This window comes from Fusarium falciforme, chromosome 1, assembly GCF_026873545.1.
Source record: "Fusarium falciforme chromosome 1, complete sequence".
Taxonomy (NCBI): Eukaryota; Fungi; Ascomycota; class Sordariomycetes; order Hypocreales; family Nectriaceae; genus Fusarium; species Fusarium falciforme.
The window spans coordinates 2,805,238-2,821,492 of NC_070544.1; the positions used below are offsets into that span (position 1 = coordinate 2,805,238).

At 53.3% G+C, this 16,255-nt stretch overlaps 4 protein-coding genes across 4 annotated transcripts; 2 read left to right on the top strand and 2 right to left on the bottom strand.

The window, feature by feature from the left end:
• Positions 1–2,014: 2,014 nt before the first annotated feature.
• On the bottom strand, positions 2,015–2,884 carry NCS54_00076500 (RNase-PH domain-containing protein; the record flags this gene model as incomplete). The annotated part of the gene is made up of 3 exons (XM_053146404.1): positions 2,015–2,419; positions 2,478–2,635; positions 2,695–2,884. 3 exons carry the CDS (start codon positions 2,882–2,884, stop codon positions 2,015–2,017), a joined length of 753 nt encoding a protein of 250 aa, XP_053002379.1.
• A 371-nt stretch (positions 2,885–3,255) lies between these two features.
• NCS54_00076600 (Serine/threonine-protein phosphatase 2A activator) lies at positions 3,256–4,539 on the top strand (the record flags this gene model as incomplete). The annotated part of the gene is made up of 1 exon (XM_053146405.1): positions 3,256–4,539. One exon carries the CDS (start codon positions 3,256–3,258, stop codon positions 4,537–4,539), a length of 1,284 nt encoding a protein of 427 aa, XP_053002380.1.
• An 816-nt stretch (positions 4,540–5,355) lies between these two features.
• NCS54_00076700 (Hypothetical protein) lies at positions 5,356–10,249 on the top strand (the record flags this gene model as incomplete). The annotated part of the gene is made up of 5 exons (XM_053146406.1): positions 5,356–8,271; positions 8,323–8,724; positions 8,773–9,376; positions 9,433–9,752; positions 9,806–10,249. The coding sequence occupies 5 exons, from the start codon at positions 5,356–5,358 to the stop codon at positions 10,247–10,249; spliced, it is 4,686 nt and encodes a 1,561-aa protein (XP_053002381.1).
• A 649-nt stretch (positions 10,250–10,898) lies between these two features.
• NCS54_00076800 (Hypothetical protein) lies at positions 10,899–12,512 on the bottom strand (the record flags this gene model as incomplete). Its single annotated transcript, XM_053146407.1, has 1 exon — positions 10,899–12,512. One exon carries the CDS (start codon positions 12,510–12,512, stop codon positions 10,899–10,901), a length of 1,614 nt encoding a protein of 537 aa, XP_053002382.1.
• Between the last annotated feature and the right edge of the window lie 3,743 nt (positions 12,513–16,255).

The following is a 16,255-nucleotide window of genomic DNA, read 5'->3' on the forward strand; positions in this document are numbered from 1 at the left end:
ACCCTTCAACGACCAGCGAAGAAGTCTGGGGATGAGGCGTGAGGCGTCCGGCAGCACGCGAGCAAATAGGAACAGGAGAGGAGAGGCTTGAAGGAAGCCAGCTTCTCGGTTCACAAAGCGGATGCCAGCGCGCAGCGCCAACTGAAATCGCCCAGACCACAGACAATTTGATAGAGCAAGGGGTTGACGGTCAACAACCACCTGTCAAGGGACAGTAATCAATCTGTAAGCGAGCGAGCGGCTGAGCAAGCAGAGCAGAGCAGACAAGAAAAGTGAAAGTGGGTGTGCTATGCAGGAGACTCCAGAGTCTCTCACTGCGTCACCTGGAAATTGAACGAATGTATGAATGAGGGAGATTAAAACAAGATGTAAAAGAAAGGTACCGAGAAGGTGGTTGATGAATGGAATGGTGAGACCTGCTGCCGTGGACCAAGACAACCGTTTCTCGAGGGCGCTCCTGCTGTCTTTAATACTCTATTTTCCATGGTCTTGCCTCGAGTCGTCGTGAACGCTGGGTGTTTGAGTCGCAGCTTCCCTCACCGTTTTCTGGGGTTTAGCGTCAGAGACGAGATACAGCGATGGATCCCAACCCCCTTCCAAGAACCGACACCGACACCAAAACAAAGCCCCTTCTTTTGCCTCCTTGTGACAGCTCGTCTCCTTCGTCTGGCGCCGGCTGAGACGTAGATATCGACGACGTTGCAATCTCTGGGCCAAGGGGGCTTATCCCATCGTCGTCCTGTTACTCCCTTCCCGGCGGGTGGATCCTGGATCGAATCGGCGATGGGTTTCTAACGGCCTGGGCTGTCGCAGATTTCCACGCTCGGTTTAGTGACTCTGTCTTGTGGCTGCGGTGGCTGAGAGGTGTGAATTATGTACATTATGCATTGCATCCATGGCCCTTTGATGGTGATGGTTAAGCTGGAGTTTGTGATGAAATTTCTGACCGCTTGCCCTCTGAGCTTGCTCATGGTCTCAATAACACCGCAATGTTAAACAAGTATTATTTATTTTCGCCGATTTTACCTAGAAAATCGGTGAGCAAAACAGTCATTAGATGTTCCAAATCATCTCGCCTCCATCCGCTGCAACTCCAGCTGCCATGGATGTTTGACAGCTGTGACATGGCGGATCAACACCCACAAAGCCAAGGACAACCAACACTCGCCCGTCGAAGCGCATGGCCGAACTGATAGGCTGTGGCGGGATGTGGTGAATGTCACATCGATAGGGTGCCTAGGCTAGGGCAGACTCGAAAACACGGCCCGCTAATGCTGTGGCAGTCCGTCTCATAAGCGCTCTGCGTGACCCCTAGGTTGCTTTCATGGAAGCGAGTCGAGAACTTGCAGCGAGTCAGTTGCCATGAAAGACACACTATCCCTTTTGCTATCTGCAATAGTTGGTTCTCGTCACAATCCGCTAGACGAGTTGAAAATGGACGCTGGTGGTCTTGTTGCTGTCACGCACATCATCACAATCACTCCAGCCAACCCAACCCAACAACCATCACATTATATCACATCGCGAGGTAAACGAGTAAAAATCCAATGTAGCTTTCGCTTTTTCCCTTTCTATGGTATCGCAGCGGTATTCGCAAGACGGGACCCTTGGAATTGGTTTCGAGGCTACCCCTTTGGTGTTTGACGCTATGGTGAAACACCGCCTGGTTCTTAACCAGAGAGGAGCTATACCATAGGTTTTTCGTCCGCCACCAGTCCGGCTAGGAGTGCCGAGGCTCGAGCCGCTTATGCTTGGCGGTTCTCGAGCACTTTGGGGTTGCTGCTTGGTCATTGGAGGTTGGATCAAATCTCAGATTGTCGGAAACTGCCAAGCATCTGCGGCTGGCCTCAGAAAAGCTCGGTTAGCAGTTCGCTGCGCCCTGATGCTGAGATCCATATCAATGCACATTTGAAAAGTGATATCTCGTTAAGCGCGGTCAAGGTTTGATGCCCATCTTGGCGGTAAGTGGGAGTTAGAGAAACCCGGCGGATCATCATGCACTGGATGCGGCACGTCACTTCCAGTACAGGTCTTCTGCCACCTTGGCCTCCATGACGGATCGGATGAACTGCGTCATGCTCTTCGACTCCAGGTCGTTGCCCGTCATGCTTGTATCGAAGCCGGGTTGTTGATGCTCGCAGCATATGCGCTGCCCAAGCTGGAGTACTTTGGCCCACTCGTCAGGGGAAAATGAACCCTCGCTCTCGGCCAGAAGCAGCTCATCGTGTGAAGTGAAGCCGAGGGCATGAACCGACTTGGCGTGGTCAACCTCAACCGCGGTAGGGTCAACAATGATATCCTTGCCGTCCTCCTCTGGGATGGCGAGGACAGTGGCTGCGCCGATAGCCTTGAGGGAGACGGCGGCGCTTAGGAGTGCTAGAATGGCCGAGTGAAGAAGTGCCGGAATGATTGGGAGGTTCTAGGTGAGGGTCAGCAACTTGACGCATTAAGGCATGGCGTTAGAGTCTGTTTCTTACTAGCTGTGACTGAGATAGCTTGGTGTTGACATATGCGTTCTCCGGCGTCTCGGCGACCTGAAGAGTGATCTGAATCACACAGCGAGGATAGTCTCTCACAGGGATGAGCTGCCTAAGGGCGGCCTGTAAGATTGACTCGAGCTGCCTCTCACGGGTTCCTATGAGTAAGCGCATGAGAACGGGTTGTCTTGAAGCCGAAACATGTCGGGGATCTTACCTCCTACACCGGCAGCGGGTCGGACAATGACATCCACGAGAGCCTCAAAGGCATTCTCGTCTCGCCGCTGAGCTTCAACGGGGCCGTTGACAGCGGCCACTATGGCGTATCCTCCATAAGAAAAGGTCGCAGAGCCATCGGCCTTGGGCAAATGCGATAGCTCTGCAGTTGGTTCAGCAGAGGGGGCCATTGTCGTTGGTGTTGATATGGTACCTAGTTAGAACCAAGTCGGGAAAATTTCCTGAGGCTCTCAAGAACCTTGTCTGGATGAGCTCCAGGTACCTAACGTTAGTTACTCCCCGCGCTGCAGTTAGCGGTGCGAAGTGGGTAAGGGTGCCAGAAAAGGTTGGACAGTGGGGCGAGCTGGATAGAGCACTGACACAGCTTCGATCCTCAAGTCACATGTTCTTGTGTCTGGCTTTTTTTCTTCGCCACCTTCTAGTGGGGTTCAATGGTGGCTGTTGATGACATACAGCCTCCCTCTCGCGAGGTCCCTGAAGCTACAAGCCTCCAACCTTTCATCTTTACAACCATCCTATCAATCTGGGAAACGTCTACGCCATGACTTCGCAAGCTCCTTCTCAGACTGCGCCTGCTCAAGGCGCGGCACCTTCGATTCCAAACCTCAAAGATCGGCTACCCAAACTCGAACCCCGAAGGCGACGTCAAACGCCAGGGAATCCAACTCCCATCCCCGAGACGCCCGCCCTTCCCGCACCTCCCGACACGTCCATCTGGACCTACAAGGCGCCGTCACGGAGGATTTTGTCAAGACAAGACCATGAAATTTTCTTGTCCTCGCCGACATACAAGCTCATCACGGGTTGGGTCTTTGGTCTTGCAGAGTCTGTGGTCGACGTCCCCAACTCGTCCGTCCGCGACAGCGATCTGAGCAGCCCTATCAAGACCATTTTGAGCATTCTCGACGAGGCAGAGCAGCTGGTAGCCAAGTCGCCACCAAACGAGCAAGGCGGCTCACGTTTCGGAAACAAGGCGTTCCGTGGATTCCTTGACCTTGCGGAGAAGAACAGCCCGGCCTGGCACCGACAGCTTGGCCTGGAGAACGACGCCGCCATCGCCGAACTCTCGACTTATTTCTGCCAATCTTTTGGCAACGGCAACCGTATCGACTATGGCTCTGGGCACGAGCTCAACTTTATGATATGGCTCCTTTGTCTTTACCAGCTCGGGCTGTTGCAGAAATCCGACTTCAAGCCCCTGGTCCTGCGTGTCTTTGTCCGCTATCTCGCTGTGATGCGTATTGTTCAGATGACCTACTACTTGGAACCGGCAGGATCTCATGGAGTCTGGGGACTCGACGATTATCAGTTCCTCCCATTTCTGTTTGGTGCGTCACAACTGCTGCACCACCCATACATCACCCCACGCGCCATCCACCAGGATCTCACTTTGGAGGAGTTTGGCGAGGAATACATGTACCTCGGCCAGGTCAGCTTTGTGAACAGTACAAAGACTGTCAAGGGCCTGCGGTGGCACAGCCCCATGCTTGACGACATCTCGTCGGCAAAGTCGTGGACAAAGATCGACGGAGGAATGCGTCGCATGTTTGTCGCCGAGGTACTAGGCAAGCTGCCCGTGATGCAGCATTTCCTCTTTGGGTCATTGGTGCCAGCGGCCGACGGCATGAGCGAGGAAGACGCGGCTGGCTTTGAAGAGGAGGAGGGCGAGCATGATCATTCTGGTCACAGTCACACTGGCCTGGCACACGATGGAACGGGTTGGGGCGACTGCTGTGGTATCAAGGTTCCAAGCAGTCTCGCGGCCGCTCAGGAGATGAAGAAGAGAGGCGCAGGCCAAGCCTTGCGGAGAATTCCCTTCGATTAAAGGCGTCTCCATGTATATTGGGACCACACTGCCAAGGTCTCGAACTTCTAGAAGCTCACATGACGCGACCCTGTAGGTATGTTATTTTACGTGCCACTCGTGTTCCTCGTGGTGGCGCCCTGTCTGGCGTGGACGGGCCTCAGCTCTGCCAACGGCAATTTGAGCCTGCATGACTGAGGATGATCAAGATGGATGCTAACCTACATAGAGACATCTCGACACGAGGCGGCCGCTCGCATATGAGACAACGTGAATGGAGGGTCGGCATTCGGCACTGTCTGGGCGTTGAGTGGGCCGAAATAGAGTCGGCCGCTCCAAGCTAAAAGGAGCGTTGGTCGTATTGGCATCCTTGTCGACTGGAAGGCTGAGCACTTTGAAACGCGATTTGGGCTGGATAAACTCGCCTGTTTAGCTTGATCTCCCCCGCTAACAAGAAGGCTGAGCTGTTGGACACGAGGGATTGACACCTCTGGCTGGGGCCATGGACCCGAACCGCATCCATGGCGTTGAATAGATGATGAGAATGACGATCCAAGTTTGTTTCGACCACTGGGACGTTTCAGACAACATGCCTATAGTGTTGGTGTTGCGCGTACTCTCGCTACAACACATGCTCCCACTCTTTCACCGGTTGCAGGGATCATGTTGTTCGTGTTTGTTTGATCAACGATAATTACTCGCCGAGGACACTGGCATATATATCTTTTGATGCATGTCTTGGCCTTTCTTCTATCCATCGAAACATATCCAACAACTTCACTCGTTACCTCACTACTTTGCCAAGAGACATCCTTCTTCTGTCTCTTGTAATTTATCATGGTCTTCTTTGACCTGCGAGCCTTTGCTCGCCAACTTCGTGCTCTCATTTACAAGAATCTTCTCGTTTCAGTTGTTAGACACCCCATCGGGTTTCTCCTCTCCGTCTACGGAATCCCTCTCGCTATTCTCGCCGTTCTCTGCTCCATCCCTTCGTTTCTCTCGTCCTCTAATGTATTCGGTATCGCCTCTCCTGCCCCTGTCAAGACCCTTCCTGAAACCATCCACGGCAAACTCGTCGTCGTGAAGCCGCCGCGGCTCGGCCCAGACGTGGACCATGTTGTCAACACTTTCACCAAGGGCATCGACAAGGATAAACTGCTGTTCCTCGACGACGAGTCCTACCTGACGACCGTGTGCCTTGCCAACCTGCGCGGAGTGAGCGACTGCCACGCTGCCGTCACCTTTATCGACTCGCCCCTGACCAACATTAGCGTCAAGGATAGCCAGAGCGACCACCATACCTGGCAGTATGTGATTCGCGCGGACCCGGCTCGAGACGATACACACTTCAACGCCAAGGGGCACAAGAGCGATCAGGAGAACCTCTACCTCCCGCTGCAGCTCGCCATCAACAATGCCATTACCAACTCGACCGCCGTCCCAGAGGTGTTCATGTTCACGGCCGAGACACAGGAAGAACAGGACCTTCTGCACCGGAAGAGTTCGGTCCAGCTCATCGGCCAGGTCTACGTCTTTGCCCTTTTTGCCTGCTACTTCTTCATCATATACCGCTTCACTGGTCTCATCACTGCGGAGCGAGAGTCTGGCATGTCGCAGTTGGTTGATGCCATGGGTGGAGGCAGCGCAGTTGCTGCTCGCGTACTCAGTTGGCTGATTGTCTTTGACTTGCTGTGTCTCCCCTGCTTCATCGCCTTTGGTGCTCTTTATGGACACCTTATGTTTCCGACCTCAAGCCTTGGTATGATCATTGGCTGGCAGATTCTTCTTGGCTTGGCCGTGAACAGTTCTACCGTCTTTGCTGCTGCCTTCTTCACCAAGTCCCGAGTCTCGGCCATCTATGTCATGGGAGCCTTTCTACTCCTCTCAGTCGCAGCTCAGATATACAGCTTTCAGCTCCACCCCAAGCCGCAGTTCATTGGAGCTCTCCTCCTGTCATTGTTCTTCCCCAGCTCGAACCATGTCTTCTTTACGCAGCAGATGTGCCTCTGGGAACTCAACAGTACAAGTGCCGTACTTGATAAGATCCCCCCTGAGGACGCTGGAATCAACTCTGAGTCCTACAACGTCACACAACAGATGATGCTTGGCTTCCTCGCCATACACATCGTCGTGTACCCCATCGGAGCTATACTGGTTGAGCATTTCATGCATGGCATTGACTTCCGCAAGAGGACATTTGCTAGGAACGCCGCAGCCGTGGAGGGGGTTGTCGCTGCCACCTTTGACCTCAAGAAGCGGTTCGTCCCCAACTTGCTGGAGCGAATGTTTTGCTGTGGAAAGCGACGTCCCGTTACTGCTGTTGATGGAGTCAGTATTCAGGGGCATCGGGGCCAGATTCTATGTCTTGTTGGACCAAACGGATCTGGAAAGACGACTACTTTGCATATGATGTCTGGGTTCATAACACCGACAGAGGGATCTGTTCGACTTGATGCCCTCCCTTCGCAGATTGGCCTCTGCCCCCAGCGGAACACTCTCTGGGAAGAGCTCACTGTCGCGGAACATGTGCGACTATGGAACCAGATCAAGGCAGGACGCGAGTCATCAACGGAACTGGACGAACTCATCAAGGCCTGTGATTTGGATCTCAAGCGCAACAGCTTGGCTGGAACCCTCAGTGGAGGCCAGAAGCGCAAGCTTCAACTTGCCTGCATGTTTGTTGGTGACTCTTCTGTGTGCCTTATCGACGAGTGTACCTCTGGCTTGGATCCTCTATCGCGCCGAGTCATATGGGAGATTCTACTTCAGCAACGGTCTAAGCGGAGCATCATCTTCACGACGCATTTCCTCGACGAGGTGGATGTCCTTGCTGACCACATTGTCATCCTGTCCAAGGGTAAAGTGAGATGTCAGGGAGCTGCTGCAGAGCTGAAGAATCTTCATGGCGGTGGATATAGAGTTCTCGCGCCTGCTTCTGCCCCTAGACTCGACCTCCAGTATCCCACGACAATGCACCAAGACCACATCATCTATACAACCCCTGATTCTCGTTCTGCTGCTGAGCTCTGCTCCTTCTTGGACTCGAGGGGAGTCACGGATGTCTCCATCTCCGGTCCCCAGGTCGAGGATGTCTTCCTTCGTGTGGCAGACGAGCCAGAGCTTGAACTTACCAAGAGCCGCGTCGCAGCATCCGAATCTGGGTTTGAGATGACTCCTGGAGAGGTCACCAGCTTCTGGGCTCAGGTCAGGGTCTTGTTCCGGAAACGATTCACTGTCCTCAGGAGGCTCTGGTGGCCATATCTCTATGTCTTGGCTCTTCCTCTCATCATCACGCCTCAGTTCAAGAATCTCCTTATCGAGTACAAGCAGCCCTCTTGCGCCACGATCAAGCCGGAGCTCAACCCCCCTCAAGCACCTACTCTCTCTTGGACACAGAACTGCGTCGACTATGGCTGTGACACCCTCGCATTGGCTCCTCCCTCTGCGAACAAGACGTTGTACAATATTGTCAAGGAGGGGTTCTACGAGGTTGAGCAGGTGAACCCTGATCTCTACGAAGGATTCCCAGTTCTCCTCAAGGACCGAAAAACGTTCATCGACTACATCGCTGAGCATAGGTATGCCGGGCCAGGTGGCTTGTACATGGGATCTGGCGATGAATCTCCCGTGCTCGCTTATCGGCTGAATACCTTTGGAAACCCCAGCGCTCCGATGTTGATGAACCTGTGGAGTCAGATGACGTCCAACGTAGAGATTATCGCTTCTCAACAAGGTTTTGCTGAGACTCGCCGTGTAAGTTTGGTATCATTGTTCTTGGATCAACATGTGCTAACTGAAGAATAGTCCGCAAACAATATTGGTGTTGTCTACGTCGTCTTCTTCACCTTGCTACAGACCATCTACCCTGCCGCCTTTGTCCTATACCCAGCCATCGAAAAGGCTCGCAAGGTTCGAGCTCTGGAATACGCCAATGGAGTCCGGCGAGGACCTCTCTGGGTGGCATACGGCATGTTCGACTTTATCTTTGTCCTGGCGATATCCGCGGGCGTGACAGCTACCATAAGCACCCAGTTGACCTGGAACGGGCCAATCTGGATAATGCTGCCCATCCTGGCGCTGTATGGTCTTGCAGCAATTCTCCTGGGTTATGTCATTTCTCATTTCGTCTCTGGACCGCTCAAATCTTTTCTGGCCATGGCTGGAGTGAGCGTGCTGATGTACGGCATTGCTGCTATTTCCTTTGCTGTAAGTCTCCTGAATACTGGGTGCTCATACCAATACTAATGACAGCAGGTTGGTTCTGGATATTCTGATGCGGCTCAGATGGATAAACTGACGCTTGGTATCGCATTTGGCGTGTATCTCATCTTGCCCATTGGCAACGTCTTCAGGGCGATGCTCATTGGTCTCAACGTTCTTGAGGTAGGCTGCAAAGACGGTGAACCTACGCCTCCAGCATCGATCTACGGCTACGGAGGCCCAATCCTTTATCTTGTACTTCAGATCATCATCCTGCTTATCGTCATTATCTGGATCGAAGGCGACATTGCTCTGTTTCGTCGAAAAGGGAGTCGATCCACCTCACCCTTTGACGCAGAGAAAGACGCTCGCTCTGCGGTCAGCGATGAAGTCAAGGCCGAGGCGCTCCGAGTGGAAGATTCCGATTCAGATCTTCTTCGAGCTCTTCACTTGAGCAAGACTTTTGGCTCCAACAAGGCCGTCGACGATGTCAGCTTCGGTCTGCCTCAGAGCGACGTCATGGCATTGATTGGACCTAATGGCGCTGGCAAGTCGACTCTCGTCAATTTGATCCAGTCTGAGCTCTCTGCAGATGCTGGAAAGGTCCTGCTTCGTGGCGAGGACGCAAGGACTCGCTCTGCGCAGAAGTATCTTGGAGGTATGAGCCACCACGGCAACTATGCTTGATCAAGCCAAAGCTAATCAGTATCACAGTGTGCCCGCAGTATGATGCTCTCGATCTCATGAGCACTCAAGACCATCTTTCCTTTTACGCCCGTATCAAGGGTATCAGGGATGTCAGGGGCAACGTCAACCACGTCATGAAGCGACTCAACCTGACTCCCCACGCCCACACGCTTGCCTCTAAGCTCTCGGGAGGAAACAAGAGAAAGCTCAGCCTTGCTATTGCGCTGATGGGCAAGCCTCCCGTTCTGGTCCTTGATGAGCCAACGTCTGCAATGGATGCCGTTGCCAAGCGAGCCTTTTGGAAGATTATCCAAGAGATTACACCTAATCGATCCTTGCTCCTCACTGTATGTACCACTCTTGCATCTTATATAAGTCCACGTTGCTAACACCTCTACAGACGCACAGCATGGAAGAAGCTGATACTCTAGCCACCCGCACCGCCATCATCTCTAGGCGCCTCCTCGCCGTCGGTACCACCCAGGCTCTGAGGAAGCGCTACAGCAACGTCTACTACGTGAGTCTCCTCCTGAAGACGGCGCCAACCTCGACCGTAGAAGAGATGGAGCGAGTACGGAGCTGGGTTCTGGCCGCGCTGCCTGGCGCCCAGCTGGAACGAGACATGCTCGGCGGTCAAGTTCGCTTCACTATCCCCGGCGCAAGTCCCGTTGCCCGGGTTATCGAGTTACTAGAGCGTTCCAAGGACGAGGTCGGTGTTGAGTATTATTCTATCGGTGGAGCCACACTCGAGCGCGTGTTTCTGAGTGTTGTGAGGGAGAACAATGTCCAGGAAGAGGACGGTGTTGAAAAGGGCCGTTTCTGGAGATTGCTGGGACTGAAATAGGGCTTCTAAACTCGGAACATCTGTTTTATTTCATATGTCATTTACCCACAATCATTCATCTGTACCTTAAACCCGCATATGAGTCAAGACATGCTGATCTTGGTGAGAACTTCGGACATTGTCGTGTTTAAGACATGATTCGCATGTTGATCTGGTAACCACTATGACTAGACTGACCACAGAAGAGACCGGACAACGTGATAACTGTCTTGAAAGACATCATCAATTCAGTTGGGCACAAAGGGCTATTTCCTCGGCCATGATGCATTGAGCATCTACATTTGTTCATCCATACATTGCCACTTGATGGCTGATAAATCACACAATGCCGCTGATCTTTCCTTGAGGTAGGTACATACACATATCCGTCGTAGTGCCCTGTTGCACTTTTCTCATACCATCCGTCCCTCCCATCCGGCATCCATATATAGCCGGTCAAAAACAATCCGTGACGCCCCTCCATGGCTGTTGTGAATCATTAGATTGAAAACTGACTGTAGGCCGCCCTTGAGGTATCTTGCGTATAAACGATGAAGAGAAACAACCGTTGACGAGTAATATTGGGCTCAGTTAAGACCCGCCTGAATAAGAAACAAAAGAAATAATCGTGTAAACATGGTTCGGAATGGTTCGTGATTCATGTTTGGTCTTAGAGAACTCCCAGCCTCTGCTTCGGCATCGGCCCCGTCTCTTCCGAGTGGTGAGACTTGTGTTGAGGCTGGCGAAGTCGGTTCGCGACGTGGGTATCAATAAGCATTTCCACGAGTGCTTCGGCATCCTTGTGGATGCTCGCGAGCTCAGCAGGGCTAGAACTGAGGCCGGCCATGCTTCCGTCAACCCGGGGTGTACGATACGCGGCGAAGACGATGCCACGGTCTGTCTTCATAGACTGTGCCGAAGAGGCTGAGTGTCGAGAGATGCCGGATTCCGCTCGTGAGTACTCGCCCGTGTAAAAGGCGCAGGCATACCCGCGGGCGAATTCATCGTCCCGAATCTCTGCAGGTCGGTACTCTGTCCAGCCTGGAGTGCGCAGGATCTTGCCATGTGCGGAAGGGCAAATTTGGAACGGGGACTTGACGTTCTCCAGGCCATAAGCGGCGAGAAGACGACCAGCCATGGTCTTTGATTGCTTGCCCGACGACAAAGGGTTAAAAGAAATCGCATCACGATCCGAGTCAGAGGTTCGAGATCGAGCGTGGCCAGGCCAAAGGTTGACAACATAGACGAAATCAAAGTTGTAGCGGTTGGCGATCCTCGCGGCTTCAAACGCGGCAGCTGTGGCTGGCTTGCTGGCGTAAGGAGGTGTTAGGGTGAGAAGAGATTGACGAGGAGAATCGATGGTAGAAGGGGCCGTCGAGGAAGTTGGACTATCATCTAGGTCTTCGAGGCCCTCAGGGCCCGACTCGGCAATGTCATCGTCGCTCAAGTTCAGAAACTCGTGAAAGTCAGGCTCTCGCAATGTGGAGCTGCTAAGGGAGAGTCTGCTGGTTGAAGGTGCCAGGCTCGACTGACTGGCACTTCTTCGAAGCGAATGCTGATCCAGGGATTCAGCTAGCTGGCGACGAATGTCCTTGTAGACGGCCTTGTTGAGAAAATCAATTGACTTGGACCCTTTGAGTTGTGAGTCTGGAATTGGGCGAAGCTCTGGGGAAGTGTCCGGGGTGGGAGGTTTCCTTTGCGGGAGCGCTGGAAGCTCCTTGTTGAGGAAATGTCGAGGGCCGCGGATGTCATCATCATCGAGGTCTGATGAGGGAGGAGTGTCGAGTCTGGAGACACCATCATCGCGCTTGTTCAAAGATCGGGGCCGAAAGCTGCGCTCGCTGGGTGCCTCAATAGATGACTTGGGCTCACAGGTAGAAATAGTAGATGTTTCCCCACTATGGGTGGGAGGACGGGGGAACTGGTAGACATCGAAGCCATCCAGAAAGGAATCCGTTTCCGTGGGCATGAATGTAGTTTTGAGAGGGGAGTATTGAGCCTGGGATGAGTTTGAGGATCGCGTCGGACTCTGCGCGTTGCTGAAGTCCATCCGCTGAGGGGAGATAGGAGTCGGGAAAGAAGGAACTCTGCTAGCTGGCTGCTTTCTCACCTCCTCACGAGCCGCCATTCTACTCGTCTTGGGGCGTATAAAGGAAGGTGAGGGGAACTGAGGTATAGTGGGAGAGGCAACAGCTTGAGCCATAGGCTCAACTTGATCAGCTGAAGCAGCCGATGTCTTCTTCTTGGCGAAGAACCGCTCAAGGCGGTCGAAGCCGTTGGCCATATTGGACTGTATTCAATGAACGAGAAAGACGAGGTTGTGCAGAGTACCTGGGTGAGATGGTGTTAGCGAGGTGAATGAAAGCCGAGGGCTGGCCTCGTGCTTGGAGGTGCACGAAGAAAAGGCTTTGCATTGCAACGTACCAGTGAGAGGCGATAGAGTGTTGTGAGCGGTGGGAGAAAGAGGTTCAAGGTGAGATGTAAGTGAATGCCACGTTTGAAATGAATCAGAGCCACTCGCGGTGGAAATTTGGTGTTTGGCGAGATCAGGGAAGAATGGTCGAGACTGGAATTCAAACGAAATCGCACCAGATATCTCAGAGTCCGGGAGTGGCTGTATCAAACAGCAGCGAGAGAAGGGTGCCAGATAGAGCAGTTCATCACCACGATGGCGTCGAGGAGGGATGCGCCTGGTTCCTGACAAGCTGTTGAGTAGCTGTTCGTTGCACGATACGACAACGGGTGGCCTCGAGGGGCGCCCTTCGAAGATGCCTAGGTCTGCTCCTTTGGGCAGTATCTCGCGGGTATGTCGTTGTTGTGTTGTGCTGTGTTGCTCTGCGCTTGCCTCTTTCGCTTTGAAGCTGCCGTATGGTGTAAATGCCCTGAGCCCTATGCCCACTGCTGTGTGCGAAGTCGTGCTTCCAGTCCGCTTTGCAACCGATATCGAAGTTCAGATGCTAAGTTGAAAGTGAGAAAGGGAGTGATGTGTATGTGTGCGAGGTGTGCAAGCAGAGGAATGGAGGAGGAGGAGAAGTGAGGGTTGGTTGCACGGCAGGCACAATGAAGGCGAGTAATGGAAGGGAAGGAGGGTTGGTGTGTGGTTGCACGGGGCAGGAGCTGCTCAGATCGGGAGGCGTTCTGTCACTGCCAGGCAAGTGCCACTATCACTACAACTGCCGAAGTCAAGCAAGTGAAAAGCTGAAAATTCGGAAGGAGCGAGAAGAAACAATGTATGCTCTACAGGCGAGAATCCTTCTCTTTCTTTTCATCATTCATTACCTTCAAACATGCTGGGGCTCAAGGGAGACTTTAAGCATGTCCAGCAAGGAATGCCCACCTCCCAGCGCCGAGACGTTGGAGGAGGATCAGTGGCTGCGGGAGCAGGGATAACGGTGCCCTAGTAAGTCCCACTTGGCACGGGTTTAGCACGCCCAGAGCTAACGCCCTCACTTCCTCCCCTCCACTCCTATCCCCTCAATGGATGGAGCTGGAGGGCTCACTCCCTTGATCACCTCCTCCCTGGAAACGCTAACACCCCCAACACCCTCCACGGCACCCTGGCGAGTCTAGCCAACCCTGGATCCCCACGATGCGTCACAGCTGGGTACATTGATTTGGATGTCTTTCTTCCTTTTGCTTCTGGGGAGAAAGAGAGACAACAACAGCGAGACATGCGCAAGAGATATGCAAGCGTCCCAGTGCCATGCCGGATACTCTCACGCCAGCTACCTACCTAAATGGCTCCCGGGCTTTACATGCATCTCTGTGTCAGTGGCCAGGTGAGGAAGCTGATGGAACCTTGCTCGCAATCGAGTAAACAGAACAACAGCCGACAAGTATTCTGTCTCCTCTTTGGGGGAGGAGATGAGAGGGGGGAATGTGCGGCGCGTTAGAAAGTCAGCTCTTGGCAGGTCAAGACACGGTTTGCCCGCTGATGCTCGCCTTTGTTGCCCTCTAACCCTAGTTCCTTCTTGACCCTTGTCCCCTCTCTATTCCTCCCTCTACAAAATTAATCATGTGCGCAGTAAACAAGGCGACCACCCATTGAGCCATCCATCCCGTTGATCGGGGCTTTGCCATGCAAATGCATCACTTCTCGGATCTTACTACTCCGGATGGGGATCTGATATCACAGGCGGCGCCCAGCTAGCTACCCAACTATCGTCCCCTTAGATGCAGGGAGTACGGCTCGCTGGCCCCTCCCCGAAGCGGCCAGCCCGTGGCTTGTTTTCTCCCCACGATTCCCCCCCTAGCTACCGGCGGATGGCTTGCTTTTTGCATCCGTTACACCATCTCGGCTTGTGGCTGTGGTCGCTGGAGTGGGCGTTCGGGATGGGCTGGCCTTCGGAACACCCGTTAGCAGGTCGTGCCATGATTCGATTCATTCGCAGCCAACTGTCACTCGCATGCCTGTGGTTCAGGTTGCAACCTTCCAAGCATTCCGATTCAAGAGGGCAGCGTGTCAACTTTGCCATCAGAATCTAACTTTCATTGACAACCTATTCGGCTGCCATTATTACTCGCAACCTCTCAATGAGCCATCCTTTAAGGAGACGGCGATCCTTTGGCCCCAAACATCAACTGGGGCCGCAACTCAAAGGCCGGACCGTCCGTTTCCCATGTCTTCGATTGCTCTCGAACCCTCCGAGATTGTTAGAAAGACCATGGCTGTCGTGTCCAGGGAAAAAGCAATCCCGACGCGTGCTACGACGAACTTTCCAGGGCTCTGTACCCATGGGTTGGTTCCTTTCCCTTCTTGATTCCCGAGTGTCTGCTTTTGGCGACGCCGGGTGCGGCTCTGGGGCCTTGCCTAGGCCCACGGCGACCCTGGACGACTGACTTCTCGGTCCTTGTTTGCTGTCGCTCACCTTTCTCAAACAAGAGGCGCTGCTGGCGAGACATTGCTGTTAATTACGGCGGAGGCCCTTGGCTCAGCAGCTCCATCACAGCGAGGCAGCGAGAAGGCACCAATGTTCAGAATTCAACCTCGCTGGAAAACTCATAATGCAGGGCATCGGGAGAGATATCTGGCCTCTGATGGTTGTGCCAAAGGCCAAGTGGATTAAGCCAGGATGCGAAATTCAGCGGCGCGTCTTGCAACAGGCGCCGGCTCTTGAGGCCCCCACTCAAACTGCGAGAGAGCTGTCATTTTCAGCACTCACCTGGGGATTGAAAACTTTGATCAAATTGATCTGGGCATACCGGAATACTGTGGTCTTGTTCCTCGGTTTTTAATGGAGCTTCCAGCACTGACCTCGTGTCGGAAGATACCAGTCACAACGTCGAGTCCATAAAATCAGGGACTTCGCACTTGGTGCTAGACAAGCAGCCGTGTTCATGCAGCCAAGAGGATGATGGGATGGCCATCATTTGCTGGTTCGTCATGTCAAGCTCGCCTTTGCCTCATTCAACCCGGCCGTCCCAGCGTCCCGGGCGCACAGGCACTACCCGAAGCTTTAGCTACAGTCCCTACTGTATACACGGGCAGATGACGGCTTGCTTGCCACTATCTCCTGCGAACCGTCACGTATCGATGTGCCATGATCGCGCACACACCTTCGGCCCGTGTCTCAAGGAGGACTTCTAGTATCCGATGGTGATGGCAACTTGAGGGAGCGTCCCGTCAGATATCTAGTCTGGGGAGGGCGACCTGTCAAGTTGGATTCAGCGAACTTGGTATCGAGACTCAAAGTGAGAGGCTCAACGCATCCAATCCCCAGACTCTCCAATCACTGCACCTACAGTCAAGCCGAATATTGCCCGGTATCAATCTCGGTGATGACGGCACAGTCCTTGTTTTGGATGTTATACGAGTACAACTCCCGGAAAACGAGACAAACTGGCTATTGTCTGATTACCTCTTACTCTTCCCGACGTTCCTGTTGTACGGTTCATGTTACGGATATCCGATGCTGAACTGGATTGAAACACGGCTCCGAGTCAGTGGAACAGATGGGCCAATGAGCCCGAGACGACTCCCGATTCACTGAGGCCATGAATAGTTGCTGTACCGCGCCGAGACGGTTC